Raw genomic sequence first — 12,516 nt, forward strand, 5'->3', positions numbered from 1 at the left:
CCCTCTGCGTCCTGGGGACGGAATGAAGTTTATGTTTTATTTCATCCTTCCATCGCGCGTACATTAACATTTCTGTACTATTTACTTAATAACTAAAAACGACTCAATAATTTGAATCTTCAGGATAAAAGGTCCCTGTTAACTTGTGATCTTTGCTGAAATTATAGTTTGTGCCACTTGGAGAGTTATAATTACATCGTTTTTAGTTAAAAACAGGCTGTGAAGATTGAACCGCTTTTCTGTCCTTCATCCTCAAAACTTTGCTGCGTCTGTGTCTGAACGCTTGCTCTCCGTCTGACATCCACTTTTTGCAGCACTGCAGAGGTTTTAGAGAATGAGATGCAGAGTGGATGAAAAACTGATGAAGTGTTGCGGGATTCTTGACAGCTTCACAACTGATAGGACTTGCGCGTCTCTGCTGTTCTTAATGATCTGAAAATGCAGCAGATTCATTTAGTTATTTTTCTCCTGGCTTCCAAGACTCAATTTGGCTTGATGGTTTTTAATTCCAAGAACATAAAGACCAGAAGCTGTTAGGACCAACTTAGAGCTTCCGAGATCCAAACCCAATAACAGTTTTTATGTGTCCTCCATATTTTGGTAGTTATCCCTCTGTCTGACTCCAACACATGAAGATGAGAGTAAAATATGTATCAGATGGGCCTCCCTTGGCAAACCCGACAGTCAATCTGAATCAGATGAACAGATTCCTTCTTCTCTCATCTCAAATATGTCTGTATTATCAGCAAAAATCCTCAAGAAGTTTTTGTTTAGCACCATTTATACAGAGATTATTAAAAGTCAAGGAATGGGAAGGGAGAGGATAATTATGAAAGATATAAGCAACACAAAACAAAAAAAATTTGGACAAAAGTGCAGATAAATAAAAATGTGATTTAAAGCAGCCAACACTTTCTGCATATATCTGGTTTTCTGGTTCCAAGACTGAGGAGTTTTGGTTCTGGTCCTGGGAACCCTGAATGAATATCACTCAAATGAGCTGAAGTTTCAAAATTGATCACACTTAACCAACATCTCTGAATTATATTTAGGCCCAAGTCATTTCAGCAACCTTAAGATCATTAAAATCATTTTGAAATCTATTGTTTTATTAACAGGAAACCAGTTTTTTAAGATCCATTTTCCTAGTGTTGGCCAGGGATTCATGAGCTGCACCTGCCTCATCAACTGCTTATACTATTTATTATACTATTTGTTTTTACAATTATTTGTTAGACACCTTTACAAAAATATAACTTGCCAAGCACAGACTTATGCACCAGTTTTTTGCATCCTGTGTTGACAGAAAAACTTACAGATTTTATGAGATTGTTAGAATTCAAGTTTGAGTGCGTAATGACACCAAGGTTGTTATATATTTTGTGTTTTTTTTTTATCATCACTGATACCAGTGTTACTTATATTTTTGGGCTGAAAAACGATACCTTCCGTGTTTTCATAAAGCTGGTGGAATTCCTTGCCCATTCACTCGTTGATTATGTAGACAGACTGGTTCAGAGACTGTAAGGTACTGTGGTCAGTCTCAAAAATATCAATTTGTGTCTCATCAGCATAGAAATACAACAAGAGAAACATAATCTGAGCAACAGATGCTAAGTAAAAGTAGTCTAAGAATAGAGCCCTGGGGAACCTCAGAGTTCACTATTGTTTGCTGAGACTTACAGTTACCAAATGCCAAAAAGTAGACCCGACCTCGGCCCAATACGACCTGAAGCAGTTTATCATAGTACACTTAAACAGCGTGGCAGTGCAGCAGGTGGAAATGAAGGTCATTTTGTTCTCTGCAGGATTCTGTCGGTGATCAAAAGTACAACATTTCTGGTCTAAATGTACTTCACAACAAAGCACCTGAATGAATGATTTAAATCAAACTGTTTGCACAACTAAATAGGTGAAATTTACCCCAAAGCCTCAAATAAAGTTTAAAAGATTATTTATGCATTAATCTGTAAAAAATCAACAACTTTGACTTATTTGTAGCGCAACACTATTGCATAAATGCATCCTGAAACCACAGGCTGGTTAGAAAATGTAACGTTGGGCTTGTGCAATGAGACATTAAAATGCTGGAGGTTCTAAATAGAACTGTACAAATATTAATCGTTTATTTATTATTATCAAAAGCAACAATCCAAAGTTTAGTCACAAAACTATTTTTGTTCAAATGTGTTGAAAAAGCAGTGCATATCTATGTTTTAATTGAGGTGATGGCCTCCTGTTCTCATTATTCTTTTCCTTACAACTGTCTGAATTCTTCCCCTTCAAAAATATGTTTTTATGTGGTTTTCTTTACCCTCCAGAATTTAACTGTAGGGTTAAATTCTTCCACCTGTAGTTCATTTAGTTGGCTCACTCGATTCCTTTTTCAGGTTCCCTTTAACAAGTTCAAGCTCCTCAGTGGGATGTAGAAAAAGGGAGCAGTTGAAGTAAGATCAACCCCTCCTGTTAGAGCAACCAGTGAAGAAAGTTTGTATTTTTAAGTAATTAGCATTATCCCACTATTTTCTGACATTTTTGGTTCTTTCTTCTGTTCTGCTCGAGGTAGTTTCAGTTTAATGTAAGAAGGAGATTTTAATCTTTATTGATGTCCTGGTTAAATAAAGGTCAGAGAATGTAAATAATTTGCTCAGCTTGATGAGTGTATAGGTCTGAGGTAAAATCAACGTAACCTTTAAACAAATTTGTGAGAAAAAGACAAACAACAGCTGAATAACAAGACAGTAAGATTTTTTGGGTCCCAGATGGATCCACAGTGCCTCTCCGCCCTCGTTTACCCCCCCAACACTTACAACTTTTTTTAAATTTTAATTACGCTCGAAGGTTGTAAATTTTACAGTGGTGGTGGAGTCGGCAGGGTTTGTCTGCTCTGCCTGAATCCACAGGCTGGTTTTTACTGCCGAAGTCAGACAACACGACTAGTTACTGCAGGAATCCCTCCACTACGGATGATAGAAAACATGTATATCTGTTATTTAAGGTCCAGTTTTTAATCAATATTGTTAATGTGAGCAGACCACATTGTTTGATTGGCATACATTTTGTTTATTGTAGTCACAGATCAGTGAATGGCCTGAAAATCTCCCCTTTAAATGCTGAATATTGGTCCGACTCAAACTATGTACACATTGCTTTAGTTTGGGATGTGGGTTCAGGAAATGGTTAACTCCTGATCAATCATAATTTCCTCAAACTGAAGAGACATCAGGTCAGAGGTTATGGCACAAAGATAAAAAGAATTGATCCGGTGTTGCACAAAATATTTTAACCTTTACAGTGTCTATGTTGTGTGTCCCCTACAGAAGAGGCAGTGATGCAAACTGAAGTCATTTATTGAGAACTGGGAATGAAGGTTTTACTTCAGGGACTCAAAGTGATCGAAGCCTCTTGAAAACACGAGAGTTTGATTGCATTGGCTGCGTGATTCAGGATCAGATGTTTACATGAGTCATAATGGGAATTATTGGCTTTTATTCTACATAGATTCCCCAGAGAGAACAATTTGGTCAGAACTGCCACTAAAGTTAAACACTACTTACAGGAACTTCCACTCTTATTGGTCCCATGGGTAAAAGGTGTATAAAAATCTTTAAAATACTTAATACTTTATTGCAGTAGCATAATTTGACAGTGGAAACGTAGGGAACATCAACTTTTATTTTGAGAGAATATGTTTAGTAGGGGGGCGGGATTCGAATTTCAGTAAATAATTGTTTTCACCAGAATTAGTGGTGCCACACTCATTGGCACCCCTGCTGTTAAAACTTTGTACAGCCCTCACTTTCCTCATTTCGAGAGGACTTTGTGTTCTCCTATAACATTTCACAAGGCTTTGGCTACTTCTGTTGAGACAATCTGATCGTGGGTGTCCAACTCCAGTTTTCAAGAACTACTGTCCTGCAACTTTTGCATGTATTCCTTCTCCAACAAACTTTTATCGAATGACTGAATGACCTCATCTGTCATTTAACTCTGTAGAGGACTGGTCATTCATTTGATTCAGGTGCGTTTGAGCAGGGGTGCATCTAAAAGTTGCAGGATGATAGCTGTTGGGGAATAGAGCTGGACATTCCTGTTTTAAATTTTTCTATCCGGAAGTCAGGTGACCATAGAAAATTGTACATTTTGTGCTGTTGTGTCTTTTGTGTTTATTTGGCCAAATGTTTTGGATCATTTTCCTGCTTAAAGATCCAGTGGTAATCCTTTTTACTTTCTTTCTTTTTTTTTTTTTTTTTTACTGCAAATACCTCCAGATTTTTAGTTTAAAATGTTCTGGTATTTAAAGAAAAAAAAAAAAACAATGTTTGTGGAAAAGAAAGAAGGATTAATAATTGAAAGCTACTAAGCACTCTGGTGAACTAAAGAAAGTTACATTTAGAAAATGCTTTAGATATGTGCATTTTATGGGATCTTTAATAAGGCACAGGCGATTTTTTTGTTTTACATAGATTGTTGTCTACACGTCTGGGGAGCATGAAACACATTTCTTTCAACATATTTTTCACCAAGTGTGCCAATAAATGTGTCAAGTGTTGTAAGCTATGTCATCCGTGCCAATGTCAAACGTGAAATGGATCATTTCAACTATTAAGATTTAAATATGAGCTTTGAACAAATGTGTTGCATTTTCTAGCTGCTGCACACTGTATGTTAAAGTGTTCAGCAGCAGGGACGACCTGAGTGACATCCACATTTTTATATCACTTCCACATCTGTGGCTATGCATCATCTCGTTTCCATCCAATAATATTTTTCCCATCTCTGTCACCGTGGGGGGGTTGCTCTGAATAAAGCAGATCAGACGCATGAGTAAACATCAGAGCAGTCAGTCTGGAGCAGATTTCTTCCTGCATGAGCCGCTGCGCTCTGAGACGTTGACATCTGTATGCTTCAACCCATAAACCCATGTGTTTGGAGTCGTTTCCCCTCGTTGGTTCAGGTTACATTTGCACTCGTAACAAAGTGACTGACTTGTGCTTTTAAGACCCGGGTTCGAATGTCACTCCATTTACCTGGACAGATGAATGAATACAATGGAGGAAAGTTGAGCAAATTTACAGAGTTTTTAAAGCAGTTTTGGGATGATAATGTCACATTCTCTTGGCATTATAGATAGATTTTCATAAGAAATGGAAATTACAGAACAATTTATATATTGTTCTATAGTGTGGTGCATTTCTAAGACTTGAATTAGGAATGCTCCTCACTATTCTGTCCTTCACAGGCACTGAAGCCAGCTGTGACAATGAAGGAGAAGTCCTGCACATCCCCAACATCACCGACAACCCCTGCATCACCTGCGTCTGCCTGGTAGGAACCCGTTTTCCTCTCTGCTCTGCTCACATTAATGAATGCCAAGTTATCAATCCTCCTCTGTTTGTTCTGCTCTCTTTAATATATAACTTGGTGTTTCCGTTCCGGCCGAGTGAATGACATGAACTCCTTTTGCACTGATAGGGATATTTGCGGAGTCGATCATTTTATAGGAAGATTGCAACAGTAGCAGGACAGTTTCAGCTGGTCTTTCGTGATAGATCAGTCCTTGCTTTGAATGATTTGATTAGATGGTAAACTTTGGCATCAAATTGCATCGGTAAGCAGTTTGTAATTTAAAACAAAATCAAATGTCATGATGCAGTTTTTCCTTGCAGTGAAATACAAAGTGGGTATTGTTTCTTTTTTCCAGGCGTGCCCATTATCCTGCCTTGGTGCAGTTGTTAAAACAGACCAACAAAATGTTGGGAGACAACTCTTTCCCGGAACATGTGCTCTTTGACCCCACATCCCCCATTACTGCTGTAGAGCTCTTTGTTTCCGAGGATGAGAATGAACCAGAGAGGCTTTTCTGGTCACTGCTTTATTTTTGGCTGAATGAAAAGTTTTGGCTTTTAAATGCCGTTACCTGACCCGAGTTTATCCTAGAGGAAGCAAGGAAGTGTGATGCTGAGGGGTGTGTTTAATGAATCCCAGATCTAGTTCCAGATCTGAGCTCTGACTTCCACAACAAGTTAAGATGTTTTCACACATAACAATCTGATAGACTTGGTTCAATTGGTGCTGTTTGCTTTCTCACTGCACTGTGTCAAATGAACAAAATATTTTGAAAAAGCTGTTCACCCCCTCAAATGTGGTGGCACTGCACTTATAACTACTGAAGGAAACAACATGAAGGAGACACAGAGTGCAACTTCCTTCTTCATAAACAAAAAGGGAGTGGCGTCAGATTTTAGCAGTTGTAGGATTTCTTTTCTTGCAAAAGACCACAAGCCATTTCTCCCACTAGCATTAGACTCTTGCGTTTGTTTTGGTTGTATTTACCCAGAATGCTCTGCTCTATGATGTGCTTCTTGATTTTGGAGCCATTGGAATTGAGGGATATTACTGTTATGAGAGTGACAGTGAGATGATTGTAGCTTTGTGACATGGTGTATTATCCTGCTGAAAGTAACCCTCAGAAGAAGAATGCACATATGATCAGAAACAACAACCAAGTAGCTGTGGAGTTTAAATAAAACTTACTTTTATCTAAAAGATCCAAAGGATGTCAAGAAAATGCACCTGATTTGGTTTTCTGCTACTGCAGCTCATCTGCTTTTAGGTTCAACATCTTATTCATTCAGAGATGGGATTTCTCAGTTATAAGGTGTTGTGAAAATGGTCATTTCAGCTATTATTGCCTTTGTTACCTCTGACATTAATCAGAGGTATCTTCATCCACTGAACCTCAGCTTGCCAGATATTTTGTCCTTTAACTCACTAGATCAAAACAATCCATGTGGTAACTAAATGTCTGGTTTTTGTCTGGTCTAATATTCAGTTTGAACTTCAGCAGGTTGTATTCCCCACAGATAGAGACCTAAATGAACTGGGTTGCTGCCATGTGGTTGGCCAATTGAACAGGTGTATCCAATTAGTTGAGTGGGGAAGTTGTGTGGACATATGACTTTGTTTAGTTCATAGCTGCTGTCTGAATGCAGCCAAAATAAAGACAGTGACAGTCAGTTTTGGCTAGCTTGTTTAATTTGCTCAAAATGAACAAAGCCAACAACTTTTATCCAGATTCAGACACCAGTAAACTTCTTTTAACCTTTTACTGTTTGTCCCTTTACACATTATTTAGACAGAAGGAAATTATTTTGTTTTCATGGAGTATTGGAGATTTGGAAGTCATCCGAAGGTGTTACTAATTTATAGATGATATCAGAGCCATTAAGTGTATAAATTGTTTTAATCAAAAAGATTTGTTTATTGATCCTGAAATTTGAAAAAAATATTTCCATTGACTTAGATCAGCAGTTTTTTCTGACACACAGCAGCAGAAATATTCATCCACTGCTGTCTCTTGTCAAAATGTGCAGATATTTACTTATGTGCTAATAAACAAACTCAACAGAGACATCATGGCATGACAAACAACCTCAATGATCTTTAAGAAAACATCCTTTAGAGAACATTTTTTAATTTGTGATTATTTCTCCTATCCATCTCTAGCACATTGTGTCTGACAAGCAACAGCTGGGTCCGGACCTAAATTTCGGGAACCGCTAAATTAACAGTTTGAGCTGCATTTTTCTCAGCTGACAGTGGAAATGTTACCACAGCTTTGTTTGACAGCTTCCATACAAATCAGGAGGAGAAAGTTGCTGTTTACCTTGAGAATCTGCATGTTTAGTTATCATCTAAGTGCATTCAGCTGATGGAGTCACACGCCAGCCAAGCCAACAGATTGTCCAGAAGACGTGTGAGAAACTGAGTTCTGCACAGATTGTGTCGGATGTAAAACAGTCCTGTACAGTCTTGGCATCTCGATTGTTGTATTTGAAGGTTATGTTGCGGTTGTGACAGTCGGGTTGGAAACATGACACTTCTGTTGTGTTAATATTTTAAGTCACAGCGTCATAAATTAATCCAGACTACCTGTAGACAAATCCTGGTTATCTTTTATAAAGTGCCATTGTAAAGTTTTAGACCCCTGGAATTTGTTTTACATTATGTTGCATCTCATCCAGAGACTTCAGCGTGTTTAATTTCAGATTGACCATCTTCAGTTCAACTGAGCGAATATTTTGGAAAACCAACTTTCCCTGCATTTACACACTTTGAGGTATATTTCTACTACCTTTACTCAGACTGAAATATTTGTCCATTCCTCTTTGTAAAATTGCTGAGGCTTTTGGATTTAACTCTGGACTTTGACTAGACCTTTTTACCAGATGGATATGATTCCCAGTGAAAGGTGAATCTCTGCAACAGATTCAAGCATTCTGCAGCCTCAAACTGGTTTTGAGTGTTAACCTCCATTAACGATCATTCACCAGGTTCACTGACCCTGCTGAAGAAAAGCATTTCCCTACATGTCTTGTCTTACTTCTTATGTCTTTCATTCAGTTGTGGCTTTGATATACAGTATATAGATCTATATAGATCTCTCTCTATATATATAGGTAGATAGATAGATCTATATATACAGTACAGACCAAATGTTTGGACACACAGTTGTGTCCAACCTTTTGGTCTGTACTGTATATTTAGATCTATCTATCTATCTATATATATATATATATATATATATATATATATATATATATCTAAATATATATAGATCTATATATATATAGATCTATCTATCTAACTATATATAGAGAGATCTATATAGATCTATATAGATCTCTCTCTCTATATATATATAGGTAGATAGATAGATCTATATATACAGTACAGACCAAAAGGTTGGACACACAGATGTGTCCAACCTTTTGGTCTGTACTGTATATTTAGATCTATATATATATATAGATCTATATAGATCTATATAGATCTATATATATATATATATATATATATAGATCTATATAGATCTATATAGATCTATATACATATATGTGATACTTTTCTATTCAATTATTACACTAGAGCCCAAAAAAGACCCCCTGGAGGGGTAAAAAAAAAATAATTTGGGACCGGATGTTACCGATTTCCCAAAAGAAAAGCTGATCTAGATTGTGAAGTTTTCTATGATCAGCGCAAAGATCATCCTGAGACTCCAGCTGTCATAAAGACGTCCGAGGACGACCTCTGTAAAAGTTTCCCAACAGGTTCAGAAATTGTTCTCAGTTTTTAGAGCTTTCTGAACCTGTTCTCAAGAAAACGTGTGCAAAAGCAGCATTCATAATGAGAAGCAAATACATGAAGAGAAACGCCACACTTAACAGAAAATCCCAACTAATGGTTTCTCCTGCCACCAACCTCCAAAACAACAAAGCTGTTTTTTTAGAGGAGGAAGAAACATTGAATTTTGTGAATAAACTATCAAAAGTTAACATCCTGTTTGCAGGTTTTCTCTGGGCGCTCCGGCTTCCTGCCACAGTCCAAAAAGACTTAATGCGTTTATGATGGATGGATGTTAATAATAATAATAATAATAATAATAATAATAATAATAATAAATTATTATTATCATTACTATATATAAATTGATATATCTATCCATCTAGCAAACAAAAGATATATCTATATATCTATCTATAATATATACTGTATATACTGTATTCACTGTATATATACTGTATATATATATATATATATATATATATATATATATATATATATACACTGCTCAAAAAAATAAAGGGAACACTCAAATAACACATCCTAGATCTGAATGAAAGAAATATTCTCATTGAATACTTTGGTCTGTACTAAGTTCCATTTGCACAACAGCAGGTGAAATTGATTGTCAATCAGTGTTGCTTCCTAAGTGGACAGTTTGATTTCACAGAAGTTTGATGTACTTGGAGTTATATTGTGTTGTTTAAGTGTTCCCTTTATTTTTTTGAGCAGTATATTTAGATCTATGTACATATATAGATCTATATACATATATATATATATATATATATATATATATATATTGTATATCCATAAAGTCAATGATTAATAGTTGTCCTGTAAATTCTGCAGTTTTTCCAGTTACCATGGGCTTGTTGACTGTTTCTATGGGAACGAGTCTCTGTGATCAATACTCTTTTTGCCTGACCGTTATTTTTTAGTGGAGGTCCATATCTTTGTTAGTTCGCTGCTGTTGTTGATTAGTCTATAGTCTAACTCTGCTTTAAACCTCTCTGCAGCTTTATTTCTGCTGTATTCCTTAGTCTTCATAATGTTATTTGTTCGCTGTTCTTCTCTAGTAAAGAACAGCTGCATTGATGCTAAAATGAATCCATTCACAGATAAACTCTATTAATTTAGTGACTACTTAAATTAAACTGGTTGCGTAGGACTTTATTTAAAAGCTAGAGGTGTGCGATCCTGCATATTTTGGTATCGATCTGATACCAAGGAGCCTTTAGGTGAGTTAGTTTGTTTGTTTTTTTCTTTTAATCATTTGTCCAGACGTATGACAGAATTTGGACAGAGTTTATGTGCTTTAGTATGATATTAACATGACATCCATGCATTTTTCCTACATAGACAAAGCACAAAAAATTACCATTTGAAAGCAAATCAAAAAAAAAATCTTTTTTTAGGTAGAGTTGAAAAACTACAATACAAAATTTAAACAACATTTCATGCTGTAGAATTAAAGCATCAATCCAATACTGATGCTGACATGATATCGATATTATTGATATTTTGGATCAACTTGCCCAACTCTACTAAATGCAGTTGAATTATTTTGGGGGAATACAAATGCACATCACTCTTCAGATTTTCATTTTTTTTTAAAATTGAACAAACATGAATTTTCCATTTGATAATTCTGTTATCCATACTTTTGCAAGGCAAGTTGCCGTCTTTACATTTAGAAAGCTCACAGAATAATTACCCAAATTCACCTTTTTTACTCCAACCTCTGATACTTCACATGTATCGTAAACCTCAGCTACTGTTTGGCTCCTGGTTGGTTGCAGGAGGTTCTCCTGTCCTCTGTGTTATCAGGCAGACATCAGCAAAGTCCTGCTGAATGATATCAGTCATCAGCAGGCAATGGCTGCCCTTTCATCTCTACTTTAACCCCTCCGCTCCACACACTTACATATCAGCCCCCCGCTCCCCCGCTTCCTCTACACACACATAGACACTATATCCCTTCATAGCCTTACACACATCCTGGTCATGCTTTTTTAAATTTAACCTATTTTCATCCTCTAGATTTTGGGTTTCTCCTTTTGTTCTGCTTTCTCAGGTAAAATGCTTTTGTTATTTTTTTGGCTTCTTTTTCAGCGTGACTGACTTGCAGCTGTTTGTCATCCCTCATCTTCACTTTCTGTTCACTACCCCAAACGTTGGGATCCTTTTTGTTCCAATTTTTTCTGAATAATTGCGACTTGATGGAAGATTAAGTTCACTTTTCCAAACTGTGTGGAAGAAAAAGTTAAATTCAGTGTTGCATGATCGACACAATCATTTCTGCACTTCCAAAAAGGGTCCCATGTCACCATGAAGTCCCTTTGGGGGGTAACGAGCCACTGGGTCTCCAGTGTCACTTATACATGGGTCGGAGGAGGAGGAGATGGGGGGGTCTGCTCACTGAGTCCAGAGTATGGACACACACATGTATGGACACAGAGGATCCATTGTGTGTGTCCATGCTGAGGCAGAGCAGAGAGTGGATGTGGCTGACAGACTGATTGACAGATAGGTCGCCATGGCGATCTGTTATCTTGGAAGGAGTCAGTCCATCTCTGTCACTCTCTTCATCATCCTCGTCTATCTGTCTGTCCATCTGCATGTCTTTTTCCACTCTCTCATCGGTTCTTCCTCTCCTCCTTCACCCCCAGATCGGCTCTTTTTTTCCCCTTCACATCCCGTCATGCAGATGCAGTTCTTTCAGAATGTCTTGGACCTACACGGACGCCTGTTGTGTCCCTCCATTGAGTCAGAACAGTTAAACCTAGCTTTTAGGTCAGGAAATGTTATTTCTGGTGAATGATTTAGCAATGGCAAAAACAATTCAAAATGGTGGATGAGCATCAGTTTTAAGGTTTGCAGAACCCTTTTCTGTAAAACTGGATTTATACATCCCTGTCAGGGAAAGTAACAACTAAAGTTCAGCTTTATGTTCAACAAATGCTGTTATAAGTAATTATATTTGTGTTGCACTTGTTTGACATTTAGTGTGTGTGTAAAGTAAATGTAAATAAAAATGTGAAACAAAGTTTCTGCAGTTTTCATCAACTCTAATTTAAGACATTTTAATCCCTTTTTAAGACCAGTATGAATGAAATTTAAGATTTAAGTAGTACATCTTACATTTTTGCATAGAATGAATGTAGCATGATTTGGATTGGCTACAGAAGTGAGCCAGTGACAAAGATGAACACTGTCCAGCAAACTGACGATAAATTTACACTTACCAGTGATCAAGGTAGACACAGCATGCAATGAAGATGCTCTCATGTGACTGAAAAATAAACTATAGAATATACAAGATGAAAAAGTCCTTCCTCCACAAAACACAAGGCCTGTGATTAACATATGAAAGGCCAACTGGTGTTT

The 12,516-nt window shown here is 36.9% G+C and overlaps 1 protein-coding gene across 1 annotated transcript in view; it reads left to right on the top strand.

Annotated features, from left to right (window-relative positions):
• bmper (BMP binding endothelial regulator) overlaps positions 1-12,516 on the top strand; it is a 39,668-nt gene that overhangs the window by 1,306 nt on the left and 25,846 nt on the right. Inside the window, exon 2 of the mRNA XM_023329689.1 lies at positions 5,243-5,328. Within this exon, the coding sequence (XP_023185457.1) occupies positions 5,243-5,328 (86 nt within the window). The remainder of the gene's footprint in view (positions 1-5,242; positions 5,329-12,516) is intronic.

This window comes from Xiphophorus maculatus, chromosome 3, assembly GCF_002775205.1.
Source record: "Xiphophorus maculatus strain JP 163 A chromosome 3, X_maculatus-5.0-male, whole genome shotgun sequence".
Lineage (NCBI taxonomy): Eukaryota > Metazoa > Chordata > Actinopteri > Cyprinodontiformes > Poeciliidae > Xiphophorus > Xiphophorus maculatus.